The 21,551-nt window shown below is 45.4% G+C and overlaps 1 protein-coding gene across 2 annotated transcripts in view; it reads right to left on the bottom strand.

Annotated features, from left to right (window-relative positions):
• ARHGAP31 (Rho GTPase activating protein 31) overlaps window positions 1-18,622 on the bottom strand; it is a 123,323-nt gene extending 104,701 nt beyond the window's left edge. The window contains exons 1-2 of one of the 2 annotated variants that reach the window (XM_031663034.1): window positions 17,993-18,130; window positions 15,590-15,688 (exon numbers count right to left, since the gene is read on the bottom strand). In XM_031663034.1, the coding sequence (XP_031518894.1) occupies window positions 15,590-15,688; window positions 17,993-18,092 (199 nt within the window). In that variant the 5' untranslated portion in view covers window positions 18,093-18,130. Of the gene's footprint in view, window positions 1-15,589; window positions 15,689-17,992 lie in introns of both variants that reach the window. The other variant, XM_003893963.5, reaches the window with a different exon arrangement.
• Window positions 18,623-21,551: the final 2,929 nt, after the last annotated feature.

Raw genomic sequence — 21,551 nt, 5'->3', positions numbered from 1 at the left:
AAGTGCTCAACAGACACATGTGGCTAGTGGCTGCCGTACCGGGCAGAACAGATAGAGCAAGTTTCCATCTTTGCGGAAAGCTCCATTATACCGAATTAGGTGAATCTGTCTAGACTGATAACTGACAAATGGGACTGCAAGGATGTGAGAAGGGACTTTATACTTTATAAATCACATTGTTGTTGTTGTTGTTGTTGTTAACAATTACTTTTGCTATTTTATTTTGTTATTTTTGTAATTTTACAAGAGAAGAAGACAGCTTGTACTTGTGTCAGGTGTTTATTCCTTATTAAATCATATCCTGCACTGTTTCTCAAATGGGGGAAATGACACAGATGAAGAGAAGGCTGGAAGAAAAAGAGATAGGAGGGAGTAGAAGCATGACCAGGAAGCGGGTGAGAAGGAGCATTACAAAGTTTTTCACCTCAAATAAAACTTGGATTTGAAACATTAAACATCCTTCTAGTTATCATCCCAGGACTGAGTGAAATGAAATTTCCTAAAATTATAAATAAACGGAACAAATTTTGAAACTCTGGTTTAGAATTGTCCCAGGTACCTCATTTTCTCTCCACCTGAAATAAGTTTATTCCCTGATGGGGGTCCAATTTTTTCTCAACAACTACAACAAAAACAACAAAAAGGACAAGGTGGTTTTAAATGTGGCTCTTGTGAGCTTCCCCTTCCTTTATCAGTCTGGAATTTAAATGGACACATTTGTCTTCACCACTCTCTTTTCCCTGGAAGATTTAAAATCTAGCCATTTGTTCCTGTAAACATAGAGTTCAGGCAGATAGATACTGTCACCTTTGTTCTCTTTTGAGAATGTTGATCCTGCTGTACTGTTGTTACCACTCTACCTTGATTTATGTTGTTACCTCTGTCTGGAATATCTTCCCTTCAGACAGAGACTACTCAGATTCCAGTCATCTTTTAAGATCCCACTCCTCTGAGTCAGAACTGATGTAATCTAGTTCCTATTGTGGTTTGTGTGAGAATCAGTTGAAGATATGTCCATCTCCTGCATGGGATTGTGACCCTCTCTCCCACATTCCCTCCCCAGGACAGATGATACCTGATAAGTGCTTAGCAGATGGTGGCATTTGATGTCCATCTTTTCCTCCACTCCCATAATCACCACTCTATTCTCTTCACTGAAGTGAATGCTATCTACTAGCCAACCATGTCCTGTGGGAAAACAAATTGTGGTTTGTTGAGTAATGTCCCCCTAAAGAGGTCCACATCCTTATTCCTACAATCTGTGAATGTTACCTTATATGGCAAAAGGGATTTTGCAGATGTTATCAAATTAAAGATCTTGAGATGGGGAGATTATTTTGGATTGTCTGAGTGGTCCTAATGTAATCACTTCATAAGAGAGACGCAGGAGATCAGACAGGGAAGACAATGTGAGGATGGAGGCTGAGGAGCAAAGGTGACATGAGTGAAGGAATAAGGAAGGTCTCTAGAAGCCGGAAATGGCAGGATTCTCCCTTAGAGCCTCCAGAAACGAACCAGCCCTGCAGACACCTAATACACAGACGAACAGAGGATGGGTGCCAGTCTTCAAGGAGCTCATTTTCTTTTTACTCAAGGGAGGAAACTATGACAGCGGTTGGAAGTGAGAGGTAACAGGGGTCTACTCTAGGGCAGAAACACTGGGAATGGAGACGATTGGTCAACTGGGGAATCTACTGGCATTAAAATGGACAGGAGTGATGGGGAGCTGGAGGCAGACGAAGGGGAATATAGGCTGTCACTTCTATGCTCTTCATTGACCACTTTCTGCCTTGTTGGAGGTTAGCATCCCACCAGCCCACCCACTTCATCCGCATGTCTATCCTTCAAAGCTGTCCTTTCCCCTTTAAAAGCCTGTTTCTTCAGTTAATTCCAATTTAGGGCTGGGAAAAAGGAAGTTGATTAAATGAATTCCCGCTGAGATTAAAAAAAAAAACAGTTGGTAGTGTCTTTAATCTTCCCAGGCGTGTGGGCATTTACAACAGGCATTACCTAACTGAAAGTGCTCTCGCTAAATGCTGGTCGTCTAAGCCAGTGGTCCCCAACCTTTTTAGCACCAGGGACAGGTTTCATGGAAGACAACTTTTCCATGGTGGTGGTGGGGTGGGGGGAACGGTTTTGGGATAAAGCTGTTCCATCTCAGATCATCAGGCATTAGGTAGATTCTTATAAGGAGCCTGCAACCTAAATCCCTCGTGCACAGTTCACAGTAGGATTTATGCTCCTATGAGAAATGCTGCTGATCTGACAGGAAGCAGAGCTCAGGCGGTAGAAACTTGCCTGCCCTCACCTCCTACTGTGCAGCCTGGTTCCTAAGGGACCATGGATCATACCTGTTTGCAGCCTGAGGTTTGGGGACCCCCAGTCTGCACCATATTACCAAGGCAATAACTCCCTGGAGGGTGAATCACTTGGTTAAGAATCTGTTCTGGAGTCTGGATCTCCTTTCTTGCACACCACTGGGTGACCACAGAATGTTGTTGTGTCATCTCTGGCTGCTCTCCTGGAAGCTTTTCCAGGCCAAGTCCCTAACTGATTTTCTCTTTTGACCCCTGAAGACTGAGCCTGGGCTCCCTGTGTGGCTGAGGCATTCAATTACCTGATGTAATCTATTGTTCTCTAGCTGCTTCTCCTGTGAATGCTGGTCAGCTTGACGGGAGGATAATTTAGAAAGGGACCATGTAGTGTGATGGACTGAGACAGGGCTTAGATTGAATTCTGGCTTTGCCAAGTACCAGCTATGTGGTTTTGGGCACATCATTTCACTTCTCTGAGATTCTATTTTATTTTGTTTTCTTTTTTGAAACCTGAGATTTAAAAAAACCGTTGGTAGTGCCTTTAATCTTCCTAAGCATGTGAGCATTTACAACAGGCATTACCTAACTGAAAGTGCTCTCGCTAAATGGTGGTTGTCTAAGTCAGTGATCCCGAACCTTTTTTGGCACCAGGGACGGATTTTGAAGAAGACAACTTTTCCATGGTGGTGGCGGTGGTTGGGGGGGATGGTTTTTTTTGAGACAGAGTCTCACTGTGTCTCAGGCTGGAGTGCAGTGGCACCATCACAGCTCACTGCAGCTTTGATCTCCTGGGCTCAAGCAATCCTCTCACCTCAGCCTCCTGAGGAACTGGGACCACAGCCCCGTGCCACCATGCCTGGCTAATTTTTGTATTTTTTTTTTTTGTAGAGACAGAGTTTTGCCATATTGTCCAGGCTGGTCTTGAACTCCTGAGTTCAAACAACTCTCCCACCTCAACCTCCCAAAGTGCTGGAATTACAGGTGTGAGCCACTGCACCCACCCTCTATTTTCTTCTCTGACCTCCTAGGGCTGTTTTCAGAGACACGTAAGTTAACATTTGTACAGGACCTGGCAAGAGGCAAGTTCTCAATCGAGGGGAACCATGATTCCATCACTTCTGTGGCTTCCTCAGCAGTCAACAGGGCTGAACACATATTACTGACAGGCCAGCAACACTTTACACTTGCAGTCTACAAACTAGAGACTCATTTAGTAGAATGACATGTTCTCCACAAACCCTGACATACACGGCTTTCTGTCTGTCCATTTTGTTTCGAGCAATCGGAAATGGAATTTAGGGAGTATTTCTAACAGTGTACCAAATAGGATTAATTGGCCAGGCACGGTGGCTCACGCCTGTAATCCTAGCACTTTGGGAGGCCAAGGTGGGTGGAATACCTGAGTCCAGGAGTTTGAGACCAGCCTGGGCAATGTGGTGAAACCTTGTCTCTACAAAAAATACAGAAATTAGCCAGGCGTGGGGGTGCATGCCTGTAGTCCCAACTTCTTGGGGGGATGAGGCAGGAGGATCACTTGAGTCGAGGAAGTCAAGGCTACAGTGAGCCAAGATTGCACCACTGCATTCTAGCCTGGGTGATAAAGTGAGACCCTGTCTAAACTTAAAAAAAAAAAAAAATCATATAATGACCACGTTTAGGAATTGGGGAATTGGGGAAGACTTCAAAGGCATCAGGTATGGGCAAATTGCCCAGTGTGACATCTTTCTGGAGGGTGGTAAGCAGTATAATGCCCTTCAAAGATGTCCATGCATAATCCCTGGGACCTGTGAATATGTTACCTTCTATGCAAAGAGGCTTTACAGATGTGATTAGGTTAAGGACCTTGAGATGGGGATAGCATCCTGGATTATACATGCAGGCTTAATCTGATCACATGAGTCATTGAAAGTAGAAAAGCTCTCCCACTGTGGGAAGAGAAAGACATGACTTTGGACAAATGGTGGATGAGATGCAATATGGCTGGCTTTGAAGACGGATGGAGGAAGGTGCCATAAGCCAAGGAATGTGGGTGGTTTCTAGAAGCTGGAAAAGGCAAGGAAATGGATTCTTCCCTAGAGTCTCCAGAAATACATCTTGCACCTTGACTTTAGTGACAGCTGTGTTGGACTTCTAACTTACAAAACTAATAGATTTGTATTGTTTTAAGCCATTAAGTTTGTGGTAATTTGTTATGGGAGCAATAGGAAACTAAGACAAGTGACAACGAACACAACAACCCAGAGAGGCCAGCATGGTCATGTCTGCAAAGGAAGCAGCTTTTACTTGCTTATAATAAACATTTTCAGCAACTTCATTTGTCATCTGTAGCATTTTACAATCCTTCACTCTTCTGATCACCTTCCTAAATATAATTCTGTGTACAAGCTTCCATGTTAAAATGCAGCTCCAGAATAAAGACAACGCTCCGTGTGTGACTCCAGTCCTGAAGAGTGCGGGATGGATCCCTTGATCTATACGCTCTGCTGCTGTTCCTACAGCCTAAGATTGAGTTTTTGTTTTTGTTTTTGTTTTTGTTTTTCCGTTAATTCACTCTCAGGCCAGATTTACCTCATTCCGTCAACTTCCAAAATGCAGTTTTGGGGCAAATAAATAGGCATACGAGAGATGTAATATGGCCCAGCAAAAATCCAGGACTTACATTGTTCCATCAATGATGGAAACAGGCTTCACCACCAGATTTATAACTCTCCTGAAATACAGATGGAAACTAGCAGGCTGGATGGCTGTCACTGTGATTATAGCCTTTTACCATAACCTTTGTAAGGCAGGAAGAATTATTTTTAGATTATTTTCTTTTTCTAATTGCTAAAGAAATATAAAACTTAGAAAGTTTGCCACATTCCCACCTCAGATATATTTATCAACAGATTAGAATCTTAAAACTAGCATTTTTATACATCCATCCAAGGGAAATAAATAATTGTGTACATATAAGAGAACTTCTTAAAGAAAGGAGCCCCTAGGAATAGATGGGGATCTCGGAACATTTGTTCTCAGCTTTCTCAACTTCCACCATCTGTAGCATAACCCAGGAACCACACTTTCAGTAATAAGGCTGAAACATGGTAAGATTTCCAATCATCAAGGAAATGATAACCATAGTTAACATGTATGGAAGGTTTACTAAATTCCAAACAGTGCACCAGTTCCTTTAATGCTCATAATGACTGTATGTGGTAGGTACCATTATCATCATAATCTCTACTTTACAGATGAGGAAACTGAGGCATAGAGCGGTTTGGTGGCTTGCCCATGGTCACAAACCTAGCATGTGGTAGAGTTGGAATTTGAACCATGGTAGACTATCAGCAAACAAACCATATGCTCAACCACCCTGCTACACTGCGGAAAGATTAATTGGCTTCATTATACTGCATCTATTAAGGCAGGAAAAAAAAAAAAACCCTAACAGACTTAGTCTTTTTCTAAAAATAAGAATTGAAACAAAGGGCATTTATGAAAAAGCCAGTGACTCAAGACACACTATTCCTACAATAATTTTAGAAATGTTTCTTTCTAATTTAAAAGATAAAAATATATCTTCACTGTTGAAATGTTGGGCAATATTAAAGTATAATGAAGAAAATAAAAATCACGTCGTTTCACATAGCTGCTTCTTTCTATGTGCTAAATCAGTGTTTCTCAAAGTGAGATCAGTAGGCCAAGGATATAAGATCACCTGGACCTCATCTTTACAATGCGGATTTCCCACCCCAGACCAACAAAAGTAAAATCCCTGAGGAACTGGACCTCAGAATCCCGACTTGCAGCAGCGCTTTACAGTTTGCTGCCCTACAAACTATGGAACCCATTCAGTAGAATCATATGTTCTCCAAGGACCCAGACACTACACAACCTATGCAAATTCCCGTTTGAAAACTTATTTTTATTTTTATTTTTGAGACAGAGTCTCACTCTGTCGCTCAGGCTGGAGTGCAGTGGGGCGATCCCGGCTCACTGCAAGCTCCGCCTCCCGGGTTCACGCCATTCTCCTGCCTCAGCCTCCCGAGTAGCTGGGACTACAGGCGCCTGCCACCACGCCCGGCTAATTTTTTGTATTTTTAGTAGAGACGGGGTTTCACCATGTTAGCCAGGGTGGTCTCGATCTACTGACCTCGTGATCCGCCCGCCTCGGCCTCCCAAAGTGCTGGGATTACAGGCGCGAGCCACCGCGCCCGGCCTTGGAAACTTTTTTCTTTGTTACAGAGTCTTACACTGTCCCCCAGGCTGGAGTGCAGTGGTGCGATCTCGGCTCACTGCAACCTCCACCTCCCAGGTTCAAGCAATTCTCCTGCCTCAGCCTCCCGTGTAGCTGGTATTATAGGCACGCACCACCATGCCCAGCTAATTTTTGTAATTTTTTTAGTAGAGACGGGGTTTCACTGTGTTGGCCTGGCTGGTCTTGAATTCCTGACCTCAAGTGATCCGCCCGCCTCGCCTCCCAAAGTGCTGGGATTATAGGCCTGAGCCACCGCACCCGCCCCATTTGAAAACTTTTATTAGATGTCCATTTTGTCTCAAGGAGTCCAAAACTGGATTTAAAGAGTATCTCTAGTAGTATACTAAATTTGACTAATATTTAATTTTAAATTTAAAAGTAAGAATTACATTTTTAGTCTTTCTTATGCCCAGTAAAGTTTGAGAAATGCTGCCCAAGGGTTAACAAGAGAGGTCCAGAATTCTTGGACTCTGTATTCAAAACTCATACTGTACCCAGAGAACTAGCCCTCCTTTCCATCTGAAACCAAATTGTCTTTAGAGGTACTAAAGAAAGGAGAACTGAGGAAACCATGCCCCATTTGGAAGTCAGGCTTAGGATGGGGGAAAACAGGACCTTTACAGATTACTTGAAGGGGATATTCTGGCCTTTAGCTATAGGCTCTGTGCCCAGGTCAGCTACAGCTTTCATGCAGCCTCAGAGGGCCCCCAACCCAAGCAGCGTTTCTGTCCTCAGCTCTGAGCTTGATTCGGAGACCTGCATTTGGCTTTGCTTTTCCAGAAAGCAAAATGGCTCTTCTCCATGAGCACCAAGCTCATATTCCAGCTATTAGCCAAACAAAGGATTTTCCAAATATAGGCCCCAAAAAGCATGTGCACTTTGAAGGCCACAATAAAGCTTAAATCGCTAAAACTTATTAAAAAGAAAGCCAACAATTGTCGCCAAAAGCGTGAGTCCTTAGCAGAACAGCAAGACAAAAGCCAGAAAGAGGAACAAAAATATGCATTGTAGGGGAGGGGCTGGCAGGGAGGTGTAGATTTATATGGAAGAGTTGACATCATTGTTTCCCAATAATACTCAGCATGCAGGAAACAGATGGGAAAGAAGTGGTGGAAGGGGCTACTTATGGTAACAGGGCATGCTCTCTGTTTAGAATCCTGCCATTTGGAACCTAAGTGTTTTACTTTGAAAAACTGGGGATGGGAACTCAATTGCCAGAAGTGTTATTAAGTCTAACTAAATCCTACTGAACTTATCACCTTGGCAATGCATGGCAAAATGGAGCTCTGCGTATCAGACCTGTTTTACTGCTAGCATAGCTATGTCTCGTTGGGTCAAGAGCAGACAAAGCCGTGGAAGGAGAATTTAATGTTGGACAGACACAGCTGGAGTCTTGCTTCTCCCACTTCCTGGCTGGGTGACATAAGGCAAGTTACTTAACCTCTCTGAGTTGGTCCACCTTTATAAGATGGGGATAAAACAGAACTTTCCATATAGTCAAAGACTCTGCAGTTGGACATTCATGCCATACAGATAGATTTAATCAAGAAACAGAGGGTCAGCTAGCATCATTTTTAAAAGTTTTATCTTTTTTTTTGTTTGTTTGAGACAGAGTCTCACTCTGTCACTCAGGCTGGAGTGCAGTAGCGTGATCTTGGCTCACTGCAACCTCCGCCTCCCGGGTTCAAGCAATTCTTTTGCCTCAGCCTCCCAAGTAGCTAGGATTACAGGCGCCCGCCACCAAGCCTAGCTAATTTTAACAGAATTCTCCATTCTTCTGTGCTTGGGCAGGGGATAGACAAAGCCACGATAAGCAAATCAAAGGCCACTCTTGTTACTATCAGCTGGTTTGCCATCTCCTGAGGGCAGGTTCACTCCCCTGCAGCTGAAGGCAGGCTTCTGTCAGCCCAGCCAGTCTCGGCCTCACCACTCTAAGTACCCTCAGCTGTAAGCCTCTTCTTCCCCAGGGTGCAGAGGGGTGTGACCAATTCCAAGTGTCAGGCAAATCCCTGTGGTTTCCTGCCTCTAGAGACCAACCACCCCATCCTCCCATAGCTCTGTCATAACTCAGTCAGATGATGTTTGTTTTATAATTTTACTGATTTTTCCCCTGGTGAAAACAACCCACTCTGTCTGATGCTTCTTTCTCACTTGGCTGCCTCACATGTGCATGTCCCCTGCTTGCTCATCCTCTGCAGCCCTCATTCCATTCTTCTTTGTACTTCTTTTAGTTGTTTTCCCTCTTTGAATCCTTTAGGTCAAGAGCAACTTGACAGCATTTCTGTAAAGCCAACAGTGTCTGGCATGTTAGAATCCCATTATATACTTGTTGCCTTGAATTGAAAGTCCCATTCCAGATAGGTTCTGATTAAAAACATGAAAAGAGTCCAGGCACAGTGGCTCACACCTGTAGTCCCAGCACTTTGGGAGGCTGAGGTGGGTGGATCACGAGGTCAGGAGTTCAAGACCAGCCTGGCTAACATAGTGAAACCCTGTCTCTAATACAAATACAAAAAATTAGCCAGGCATAGTGGTGGGCGCCTGTAATCCCAGTTACTTGGGAGGCTGAAGCAGGAGAATCGCTTGAACCTGGGAGGTAGAGGTTGCAGTGAGTCGAGACGGCACCATTGTACTCCAGCCCGGGCGACAGTGCGAGACACCGTATCAAAAAAAAAAAAAAAAAAAAAAAAAAAACATGAAAAGAGCTGGGGAAAGAAATATGCATAATCACACAAATTAGCTCAATTGCCTTCACATAGGCTATAGATTTATTTACGGTTTCTGTTTTCTAGTGTCCGTAACGGTGAGAGCTGGTATATGTTGCTTTTGGGGGGAGGGGTGACATTCACCCGTCTCCCTCCAGTGGTGGTGGGAAGGGGGCCTGCAAGGCATTCTGGGCCAGCATCAGGCCATGGGCGTGGTACCAGGGCCTGGTATGCATCAACCAAGCTTAAACAAGAACAAAGACTGCCTGAGACTCGATCCCAGAAACTCAGTTGGTTCTGGGGCCTCGCCAAGAATGTGGTTCATACCAAGGAGTGATTGGTGAGGCACTAGGAAAAGGCGGTGTTTCTGGGGAGTTCTGTGCAAAGCCTGGATCAGTTTCTATTTGGGAGTAGCAATGAACCCCTGTGGGGACCATTAAGCAATTGGATTCCTGATAATCCAACACATTAGTAATGTGCTTTGTCCTGAGCTTCCTAGAAGGGCACAAGCACTGGTTTTCTGAAGAAGGAACTAGGGTCAATGAATTAACTGCTGCATGTCCCACAAGGGGCTCATCCTGAGAGAGCCACAGTGAGCTACCAGATCTGCCTTCAGGGGAATTCACCATCGATTTGCATACACAAAGTGTTAAAGAAGAAAACAACAGGTAGAATGCATAACAAATTGGGTACTCCTGACCCTAAAGCAGTGGGTATTCCAAGAGGTGAAGATGTAGCTGCAGTGGGCAAGGGACCTGAGAGGAAAAGATAGGGTCCGGCTGGGCTTCAAAGCTGGTAGGTTTAGATCCATGTGTGTGAAATGCACCTTGCAGAAGGTAAAGTGCTATGCAAATGTCCTTTGTTGTTAGGAGCCTTCATGGTTTAGGCTGGGGGAAAAACAAAGCAAAGGGAGAAAAATCGTTTTTCATAGGTTGGGGCAAAACTGTTAATGCCAAATTATGAAATGTGCTATCCTAGGAGATGTGATTCATGCTTAAGACCATGGCCTTAGGAGTCATACAGATCTTGATTTCAATTCTGCCTTTCCCATCTCTATAATCTCGGCATCACTTGGTTAAATCACTCAGTTTTCTCTTTTCTAAAATGGGGATTAAAATGCCCAATTCTTAAACATACTGAAATATTACTTTGCATGTGTAAAGTAACTGGCACAGAGTAAACAATCAACACAGATAAGTAGCACTTACTACCAATGAAAATAACAACAAGGCCTGATGTGGGACTCAGGCTTCATGCCTAAGTCCTTTTTCTTCCTCAAAGAGACCTCCTCTTCCTCCTCTTCCCTTCAGCCACTCAGCAGCCTGATGTTTTCATCTTTCTCTATCAAATTCTGCTCTTAGAAAAAAAATCTAGCACCAATACTTATTCTCCTCTGAATTACAGTCAGCCTGTTTGTTCCCAGGGGTTTTAAATTTGAAGCCTTGGTTGACATTGTATACTGCAGCAAAGTCTAGAGAGACAGGGAGTGCTATCTAGACTCCTGAAGTTCCAGCAGGCTGTGGCCCTCGCTCAATCAGTACTTGAGGCTAGCCCCTTGGGGGAGAAATAGCAAGATCAGTTCAACTCAAGAGTGGCATTTGTGTTGGTGCATAGGGGGAAACAGCTCAGGAAATTGGGTAGGCCATGTACCCATAGGCAAAAAGAAAAATAACTTGAAGCTTGGGGATAAGTGGAAAAATGTCACATTGGCTTAAATACACAGCAAGCACTGAATGGAAAGGAAGCTAACTCCATGTTCCTGGGCCTCAAGGCTGGTCTGAAGGCACTGCCAGAAGGAAGTGGAGTCCTGAGACGCAGAGGCCAGGGTGGGAAGGCGGCTCAGCGCAAGTGTGATCTGTTCTGGAGGAAATGAGCAATGGGGGTAGCCCCAACTAGAAGACTCTATCACTACTTTGTTCCAGAATCTTTAGCTAGACTTAGCTAATGGCAAGGGAGGTGGCAGGGCAGTGACAGTTCTTATGCCCAGAGTCTTGGAACTTAGAGCCCCATCCCCTTTCTCCACCCACTGCAGCAGAGCCTCACCCACAGCCACAAAAGCCCAGGAAACCTCTCTGCAGTGAGGTGATTCCTGGTAAAAAATAGTCCCCATCAAGTGCTTTAGAACTGTCTTGATCAGTCAACTTCTGGAATTCGGAATGTGTTTCCCCTCACACCTGCTTCCATCCTACAGAAAAGGTTCCCAGGCTAGCCCACAGATGCCTAACAAGCTAAGGGGAGGATGATAAAACAAATGCATCAAAAACTACAGTTCTAATGGCACTGGAGAGTGTCCACCGCTTACAGCATCAGCTATGGGAAAATGTGTTCCCAGTTTCAACATGTTTCCCTCTGTGCCAGTACAAGAGCAGGCCTTCAGCTCTCCCTCACCCTGCAGACGGTTCTTAGCTCCAGGGAAGGGCTGGGGCAACAAGGGAGTGGGCTTCCTTAGCAGCCCCAAAGCCTGAGCCTCCTGAAGCTGGAAGGCATCTGGTTGGCAGCCAGTGGGGGTAGACAGGGGAGAAGAAAGGGTGAGGCTGTCCTTGTGGCCCAGGGGCTCTTGGCAGAGGTCTAAAGAGTGGGCAGAAGGGAGGCATGTGGAAGTGGTTCTTTCTAGTCTCTGTGTGGGTTGTCATCTCCAGACTACACAGAGTAAGTTACAGCTCGGCCTCAAGTTAGCCAGTCAGTTTGCTCCACGTTTAAAGCCTAATTCTCCTTTTTCAATTCTTTCTGTTTCATTCTGGGAGCCCAAAGGCGGGGGTGCCCGCTAAACTCAAGCCCACAAAGTTGCTGTTCTCACTCCACAAGCTCCACATCCAGGATCTGACTTCTGCTTCATTTCTGCTGGACTCAGCAGTGGCTGTGTCCTTCTTTCTTTATTTCTTTTTCTTTTTTTTTTTTTTTTGAGATGGAGTCTCACTCTGTCGCCCAGGCTGGAGTGCAGTGGTACGATCTCAGCTCACTGCAACCTCCACCTCCTGGGTTCAAGCGATTCTCCTGCCTCAGACTCCCAAGTAGCTGGGATAACAGGTCCCCGCCACCACGCTTGGCTAATTTTTTTGTATTTTTAGTAGGATGGGGTTTCACCATGTTGGTTGGGCTAGTCTCGAACTCCTGACCTCAAGTGATCCACTCGCTTTGGCCTCCCAAAGGCGTAAGCCACCGTGCCCGGCTGTGGCTGTGTCTTTCTCAGGCCTTTTGAGGGCCCTTTAATTTTAAGGTGACCTTTAGTTCCTGAGTGTATACTGATGATCCACCCTGTAGTGACTGTGAGAAATCCCTGCATAAATTGGCTTCTTCATTCCGTAGGGCAAGCAACCTGCTTCGGGTCCCTTTTGGTGATGGATTAGCTCAATCTTATCATATCATTTACTCATTTAATTGGAGCCTCATCACTCGGTCCTGGATGGTAGGTGGTGATGCTAGGGTAAACTCAGGGTGCCATGATAATAGCTACACTTATGGTTTACCATGTGCTTGCCCTCTGCTAAGTGCTTTACCTATATTAACTCATTTATTTTCATATCAATCCTATTATCATTTCATGAGTGAGGATACTGAGACCCAGGGAGGGTAAACAACTGGCTCCAGAGTCACTCAGCTGGGAACAAGCAAAGCTGGCATTCTATTCCAGGCAGTAAGGTTCCAAAATTCCTAATGGGATCCTCCAGCAGGGGCACCTGCCTCAGGAGGATCAGAGATTTCCAGAATCTTCCAAAGCTGAGTCAAAGGATGAAGAGTTAGTCAGGGAAGGTGTGACCATGATGTGCCAGGCAAGCTGCTGGAAAGGAAGCAACTAAGCCAAAAAAAAAAAAAAAACCCCTGCCTTCGTTCTCCATTCAAGGTTAAATATTTTCTTGAACAGAAAATATTTACCTTCTTTGCTAAGATTTTGCTGCTGCTGATGTTTGAGTATCTTGTCTATTTAACTGGAGATCAAAACTTTCAAATTTTCTTCTTCAGCTTTTCCTTCAGCTATGACAGCTAATTTCAAAGCTTAATTGATCTGAAAGTTTGTTCATATCCCTTAGACCATAACTTTCTTGAGCCTGCAGCCCATCTTTTTTTTTCACAGTATCTACCACAGTGCCTTAATAAATATTTGTTAAATAAATAGATAAACAAAGAAAGAGAATCATTTAGCCTCAGAAACGTAGAAGAGTCACATCTAAAAGTTCCCATTGCCTTGTCCTTGTTCTTTGAAATACTGGGGCTTACTCTCATCAAGGTTGAAGTCATACTTGTAATGGGCACTTATTTGTTATGAACCCTCCCTCTGTCATGCCTCAAATCAAACATATACATTATATATTAAAGATATGTCATATATATGTTAATGTATATTTTTTCAGTGCGGTAAGAACTAGGAAAAAAAATTTTAGGAATAAAAAGGCTGACGGTTCTTATCAAACATTCAGAAGGTGCATTCTGAATGGCTAAGGCTGCTTATCCAGGGGAAAATGGTCTGTAATCTGAGCAGAGATTACCACCCTGCCTACGTATCCACATATTCTAGGAAAGATTCTGATTTCATCGTTCTTACAGGGGTCTGAGCATCAGCGTTTTTTTCTTAAAGCTCTCAGGTAATTCTAATGTGTTGCTATCACTGAGAGCCATGGGGCCAGAGCAAGCAATATCACCTTTTAATTTTTTTTAAGTACAACTTCCACTTTCTTTTTCTCGAGAGGACAGTTTTCCCTCAGCCCTTAAAGACTCAGCTCCTTACACGGGCTTTGGTGGAGACCGTAGGACAACACAGGCACATCTAAATCAGGGTGGGAGTGTTTGGTCCTTGCAGGCTTCATGAGATCAATTCCTGACTACCTTGCTGTGAATGGCACAACTCACACAGTAATGTAGCTTCACATACAGCTCGAGAAATACATAGGCGGTGAAAACGCTTGCTTCAGAAATGTCCCTGACAGCAGTGGCCTCTACTATGTTTTGAATGAGGAACTTCTTAATAGCCTTGTCTTTGGGCACGCATTGGGCACAGTTTGTGCAGCGAAGAGGCCGCAGGTAGCTGCAGCCCTTTTCGGCACAATCATCGCCCCTTCTTTTCTTTGTCAACTGGGAAGCTCGGTATCACTTTTTACCAGGGAGTGGGTAAAATGAACAAGTTTGTTCAGAGCAGCAAAAAATCCTCAGCCATTAAAGTAAAGCCAACCCAGAGGAAGAAGACAATTTTCCCTATAACACTCTCTTACTTGTCTCTTGGCTCCTGGCCCCAACCATCTCCAAGCTCTACTAGAAGACCCAGAACACTTGGCGTATAAAGGAGAGGTAGCAAATGACCATGGGCACATTATGACCTCGCAGAGCTTCACCCACAACCTTCTAACCTTAGGCAGGAACGTGATATGGTTTTCATTATACAGCTGAAGCAAGGGCCTTCTTATTCAGTGGTCAAGAAAAGAAAAAGAAAACTGTACTATTTTCAGCAGCAGCAGTAAGGAAGGGATGATCTCCCTTTATTGCAGACAGGAAGAGAAAGTTAGCTGGTTCCCAGGGGAGAGCTGGGGGTTGGGGACAGCAGCCACTGTGTTGGAGGGGAAGTGCAACAGGCTCTGGACAAGTCTGCCAGGAGCCACTTCATGCCATTCTTGAGTGTTCTTACCAGGCTAAGAGTGTTCATTGCTCCCTTCTTACCAGGCTAGAGAAAAGTGGTCAAAGAAGAGGGAAAATTGGTCCTGGATATCAGGCCCCGCTGTGTAGCCAGTGAGGGGTGATCAGAGCAGGGTCTGAAATTGGCATCTATGTAGATACCTGCAGAAATTGCATACACGGTGTGTGTGTGTGTGTGTGTGTGTGTGTGTGTGATTCTAAGGAAAAGGTTTCTGTTTTTCATCAGCTTCCCAAAGATTAAGGTTGACAACTGGCCCTGAGCAATGTCTGCCCTAAGCTGAACACCTATTTGTAAACCACACGCCCGGCCTTGTCAGATTTCTCCAGTTGAAAGTAGCAGGGCTGAACCTCAGCAAATTACAGAAGCATACGACATTAAGTCTCTGTCTTCAGCCTTTGTCTCCCCAGAGTTCCCACTCAAGCGTGTGGAGTCCCCATGTTCAGATGCCCTGAGCATAGCTCGTTGTCACCCTGCTTTGTCCTCCACTCCAGCTCAGGGCTTTCCTTCCCTGTCCAAGGACAGGGGCTGTCTTTGCGTCCCTAAATCTTTGGTCTTCCCCTCTCCCTTTGTACTCCCAGACCCGAACCTATTTTTCCTATCTCAGTGCAGGTCCACTGCACCACCCTTGACCTTCAAAGCTCAGTAACCATGATGTTAGTCCAGGGAGCCCTTCTCCAGCCCCCTGGTTCCCAGTTACCACACTGACTTGTCACCCTCAGCATTCTGGGCTGATCTTCCAAGGTGGTGGGCAAAGGGCCAGTGCCCAGCTCAGCTTTTCCTCCCAGAAGCAGAGTCCAGGCTTTGTCTGTGAACCAATACATGTTTCAGAGAGTCCAGGAAGAAGCAACATTACTTTTAGAGAAAACCATTAGCACTAACTTTGTTCATTGATGCTACACTATGACAAATATATGGAAAAAACCTATCCAACTAGTTTTAGCTGTGGGAAAAAATAAATTCTAATTACTCTTATTTACATAAGCAGTATATTATGCATGCCTAATTTCCGTGTAGCACAATAACAGTGTGTGGATCATTAAGTGGGTCAGTTGCCTTTCCTTTCAAAGCTGAACTCTCATCAGGTATGTTCAGTCTTGAAAGTTTGCTGATCCTGTAGCAGGGCTGTCTGCTTTCAATTTAGGGGGAAAATATCATTAGAAGAGAATGTTGGCTTAGACATAGAAGCCAGGGAGGGCAGAGGAACCTAACAGGCCAGGGAGGGCCCTCTGATCCTTCATGATTAGCTGTATCACCTTAGGCAGGCCAATTTACCCCTCTGGGCTTCTTTTCCTCCTCCCCAGGGTGGGGAACCCTGGGTACTGGTTTGCTGTTCTTTTAAGCAGTAGTCTCTTTCCTTTTTTTTTTTTTTTTTTTTTTTTTTTTTTTGTCTAAATGAAACATATGCAGAAGCCCAAAATATAAAGCAGGTGAAAGAACAGCTGCCTAAAGCTGCCTCTGAGGTATCTTCACAGAACCCTGGGGTTCTGGCTCATCCTATGATCTATTAGTTTGTAAGAATGAACAGGGCTGGCAAGCACCCCTATGCAACTCTCATAGCTTTGAGGGAGGGGCCAGAATAACACGCGCATGGTGAAAGGTGGCATCCCAGGAGCATTCCTAGTGTACCTGGAGGTTAACTTGAAGGCCCCTGCAAAAACAGGTGAAGGGAAGCATTTCATTGTAAACTTCTGATGACACTGGCTAAGAGGCATACTTAGAGTTCTCTCACGCTCAAAAAAAACTCAAACCAAGTGATTTTTATCTCAAATCTACCTCTCCAGATGGTTGGTGAGGATTCAACGAATTGTTCAGTTATGCATCAATTTCAAAAGAGTCAGTTTTGAAACTTGTGGTTCTCCAAGCTCTAAAATCCTAAGCTATTTGTCCTAATGACACAGCACACTGAACTCTAGAATACCACAGGAATATCACACCACTGCAAATTACTAGGTGGTGCTGAGTCTCCCAAAAAACGGAAGTGAAACAAAAGCATCGCACTGTTTTTGAAATGCATATTCGATATGGACTAATCAAATAGTTTTTGAGATTATTTTCCTGGAGGCAGAATTATTCTGCACAGTTACACAGCCCTTGTGTTTTCCCCTTTGTTGTATCTATCTATGTATAAACACATGGCCCATATAGTAGGCTATTTTCCCTCTTGAAGACAAGGCCTTTTTGTCATGGGTAAGTGCAAAACCAGTCAACCTTACAAAAGGAGTCATTTAATGCTCAATTTTCCAACTTTCCTATGATTAAACACTTATAAGCTCAAACGCTGTTATTGTAATCTAGATGGTGTTTTCTTTCCCCCTTCCCCAACAAATGTTTAAATTGTCTCCGCTGGATTCCGCCATCCCCAACTTCCCCCCCTCCCGTTTCTGACCTTGAAAACAGAGAAGTTTTCCTTTCCTCTACTTACCCTAAACTATTTAAAAATCGAGGCCCTCTGACCTTTTTACAACACTCTTCTTGCCTGACACACCAAATGTTAATCTGAAAGCCAAGAGGAGGGAAAAGGTCTTGGGGGGGGTGGTGTGGAAAGGGGGTGGAGGTACTATATATTTGGCATCAGCTCAGAAATTCAGAAATGTTTGCGCAACCACTCCCCCAGTTAGGATCCTCCCCCACCACCCACCCCCAACTGCCTTCTAACACATTAATAAAAAAAGATGTGAGCAGACGAAATTGGAGAGCCCAGGAGGGACAGCTAAGGCCGTTATGATTTTGTACCCAGGGAAGCCCACTGATCACCATCCCACATGTCCACCCCTCCTCCCTCCCTACTACCAACATGCCAGATTTAGGATCGGGACCTCTGCAGCCTCCACCCCCATCCCCCGAGGTGGCCCGGTAAACTTGCGGCAGTACCACCCATTAACAGCTTGTGTGAGACAAACGGAAGGACTGACACAGCAGTCTCCGCGCGTCGGGACGGCAGCGCTGTGCACCTTAAGAATCGTTTATGTTCTTAGAAAAAAAAAAAAAAAAGTACAATGAGCGCACAGGCCTGGAATACATTAACTTGTGAACCGACTCTAACACAACTCGAGAGAGTCCATCTCTCCCTCAAACAAAAAGAAGTGGAGGAAAGGCCAAGGCACATTACCATCCTGTCCCGAGCTTTCCAGATACTCCGTCAGGTCACAGCCAAACGCGCTGGCGGCTCCCTTTCGTTTCAACTTCTGCTTGGCACCCTTGTTCTTCATGAGTTAGTCCCAAAGAGGCTGCCCCTCCGTCTCTGCCGCCCCTCTGCTTGGCACCGCTGTAAGATGGGCTCCCGGGCTAGATCACCGGCTGCCCCGCGGCTCTGGGGGGCCGCATCGGAAGATGGAAGAACCTGGGCGGGGGGCCCTGCGCATGGACCCCGCGGGGCGCGGGCCGGCAGAGCCTGAGATCCACCCCGCGCCGCTCCGGGGCCGCCGTGCCGAGGCCGTCAGACTGGCAGCCGCGGGCCGGCTCGCCTGGGAGTGTCACTTCCTCACTTGGAGTCCCAGGGACTTTCACAGGCTCCTGCGGTGTCTTCGGGTGTTCCTCCTCCGCTTAGGACGGAGGGCAAGCTCTCCCCCCGCTTCTTAAGTGCCCCGGAGAGGACGCGGACGCGGGGTGAGAAGACTGCCCAGGGGGCTGCGGTGGGTCCTGCGCCCTGGGCCCGCTGTCTCGCCTTCAGTCGGCTTTGGTAGAGCGAAAAACAAGCATCCTGTCCCTCCTGCCCGCCCTCACGCCTTCCTTTTTTTCCTGTCTTACAAATCCTAGGATCATCCAGCTCAGGAAACGCTGGAAGGAAGTTAGCTAGGGAGGGGGGCGGAGGGTGGAAATTTTTGGCAGCTCCGTGCTTGTGAGTGTGTGGAGCTGGAGGAAGTAGGTGGGTGGGTTGAGGAGCACGGGGTGGGGGTAGAGAACGCGTTCTCCCGAGAGCCGTTCTGCGACTCCAGAGATAACTGGGCAGCCCCGGAGGAAATCGCGCTCTCCTCGCAGGACCCGCAGCCGCAGCCGCCGCTTCCTGCCCCGCCGAGCCGGCTCTTTGAAGCGGCGGGAGGTGTGCTGGCATTCTGCGGGGACCGTGCTGGATGGGACTTTCAGAACCCTCTGCCCTGGTTTTATCCTCATGGTCATCGTATCTTTGACACTTTCTATTTCGGTGCCCGCCCGTCTGCTACGCAAACACTTAAAGAATTATGACAGAGACAAAGAGGGGACTCCAGCGGAGAGACTTGACAGGCAGTCGCTTCACGCCGGCCACTCCCATCCCAACCTCCGCTGCAGCGTCCGTGCACCCCCACCTCAGCTCACTCCCACCCCACGCTGGGTAAAGATACCCCTGGGCAAAGAGAGGCTGCAGCTTTGTAACCACTGCCCAGGAAATCAGATTTCTGGTTACAAATTCAAGCCACACACACACACACACACACACACACACACACACGCGCGCGCGCACACACACAATACTGCAAAGTTTTCTAAATGGAAGTGAGTTGGGGGGGACAAATCAGGATTTAAGGTGCCTCTGACACCTTAAATGTGAAGAAAGCAGTCTCCCAGGTTGTTTCACAATTTGTTTCAAGTTGTTTCAAGAGGGCATGTTTTTTGCTTCTCCAGTTAGGTTTTAAATTCTTTAACTTCTGTGTACTCAGCACACAGAAAGCACTCAAATTCTTGTGATTTAACCATTTGAGGATTAGATGAAACTTCTGTATAAATTCAAATCCATATACAGGCTTGAAGGGTAGGGGTGTATGTCATACAGCTCAGATTGCTGGCAAAGCTGCATCTGTAGCATTTTAGGTACTGAATCCCTTTACAGTCACTGTCTCTCTATGTATCACCTTAACAGTCTATGAACTTTGACCCTTGACATTTTCTCTATGTCAAAGGTCGCAACTTGATAGCCAGCCTGCCAGATCTGGCCCATAGATGTGCTTGGCTGGCAGACACCCTGCTTTAAAATGTTTTAAAATTAGAAGCTAGCATTAAAAGGTTAAGAGATTTCACATAAGATCTGAATTTCTGGCTTCTCTTGAAAATATGGAAGATCTGGTTACACCACAAGTGCATTCCCATATGGCAAGGACGGTTGATGCTGAGTTGTGGCAGGCCCCTTGGAGGCACCCTCTTTAGAGAAACTACTCTTGCAATTTTGCAGCCCCCATGACCTGTCTTCCCCCTTTTGCACCTGCCTGTCCTCTGCAGCCGCTTGAGTTTGCAGCCGAACCTCTATGAATTGTCTTTCCTTTTTTTTCATTTTCCATCTCTCAGTGACACTGAGAAGCATTTGCCCCAGTCATCTTGGCGAAACATCTTCAAGTAACCACAGACTCATTTGTCTCCCTCCTCTTCCACCTCCGAGCTAGTCCCGCCCATACGGATGAGCTCTTCACCATGCCTCTCAGTTTGGTTTATTCCTTTCCAGGCCCACTCAGTGAGGACCATCCACTCCTCAATTATTAAAGTAACTCCTAATGGGATTTGTTGAGTCCAATCTCCTCCACTTCCTCCATCCTATGTATTAAAAGCTGAGGAGTCATCCTGAAGGATTGCTGCTGTTGTATGCCTGCCTGCCTTGCTGAACACCTTTCAATAGCTCCCCGAGTCCTACTTTTAGGGCAGCAATTTCTAAGCATTTTGTAAACTGCTTGGAGACTCTCTGGTAGGGCATTTCGTATAATGGCTTGTTCCTCCCTTTATTTATAGAGAAGCAGCTCCATATGGGACTATAATGTTCACTATTAACATTTGCTTAGCAGTTTACTTCAGCAAGGACTTTTGCATTCATTCTTTCATCTGACTTATGGTGGATTTCATCATCTTGTCAACAAAAGAGAGAGGCTGAAGGAGCCCCTTTTCTGGGTGCAAATAATGGAGAAATTGTGAAGCTCTGTGAATTACCTTTTTAAATATTTTAAAACTTTCTTTTAATGTTTCATTTTCAAGTAATTCCAGCTTATAAAGAATTTACAGGCCAGGCGCGGTGATTCACACCTGTAATCCCAGTACTTTAGGAGGCCGAGGCAGGTGGATCACGAGGTCAGGAGGATCGAGACCATCCTGGCTAACACAGTGAAACCCTGTCTCTAGTAAAAATACAAAAAAATTAGCCGGGCATGGTGGTGGCGGGCACCTGTAGTCCCAGCTACTCGGGAGGCTGAGGCAGGAGAATGGCGTGAACCCAGGAGGGGGAGCTGGTAGTGAGCCGAGATTGCGCCACTGCACTCCAGCCTGGGCGACAGAGTGAGACTCTGTCTCAGAAAAAAAAAAAGACAGAATTTACAAAAAAATAGTCAAGGAATTCCCGTATACCCTTCACCCAACTTTCCCAAATATTAATATCTTATATAATGAGAAATTAGAAAGTTTATATTGATACAGTAATATTAATCAAGACTTTATTCAAATCTGAATTAATTTTTTAATTACATACAATTTTTATTAAATATGGTCTTTCTCATAATGAAGGCTATCAGTTAAGTATGCAAATAATAATTTATAAGTAATTCTTAAAGCACTTCACAGTATAAATTTAGCTATGTACAAAATCCCCATAATAACCATCAAACCCAGCAGATGTAGTTTGTTGAAGAACAGGGCTGTCTAGGTGAACCAGTGAGGTCAGTTGGTGACCTTAACATAGCCCTGAGATTCTTCTATGCTTTACTTGGAATTTCCCCAAA

Source organism: Papio anubis, chromosome 2, assembly GCF_008728515.1.
Source record: "Papio anubis isolate 15944 chromosome 2, Panubis1.0, whole genome shotgun sequence".
Taxonomy (NCBI): Eukaryota; Metazoa; Chordata; class Mammalia; order Primates; family Cercopithecidae; genus Papio; species Papio anubis.
This window is presented reverse-complemented; position numbering and strand designations above follow the sequence as displayed.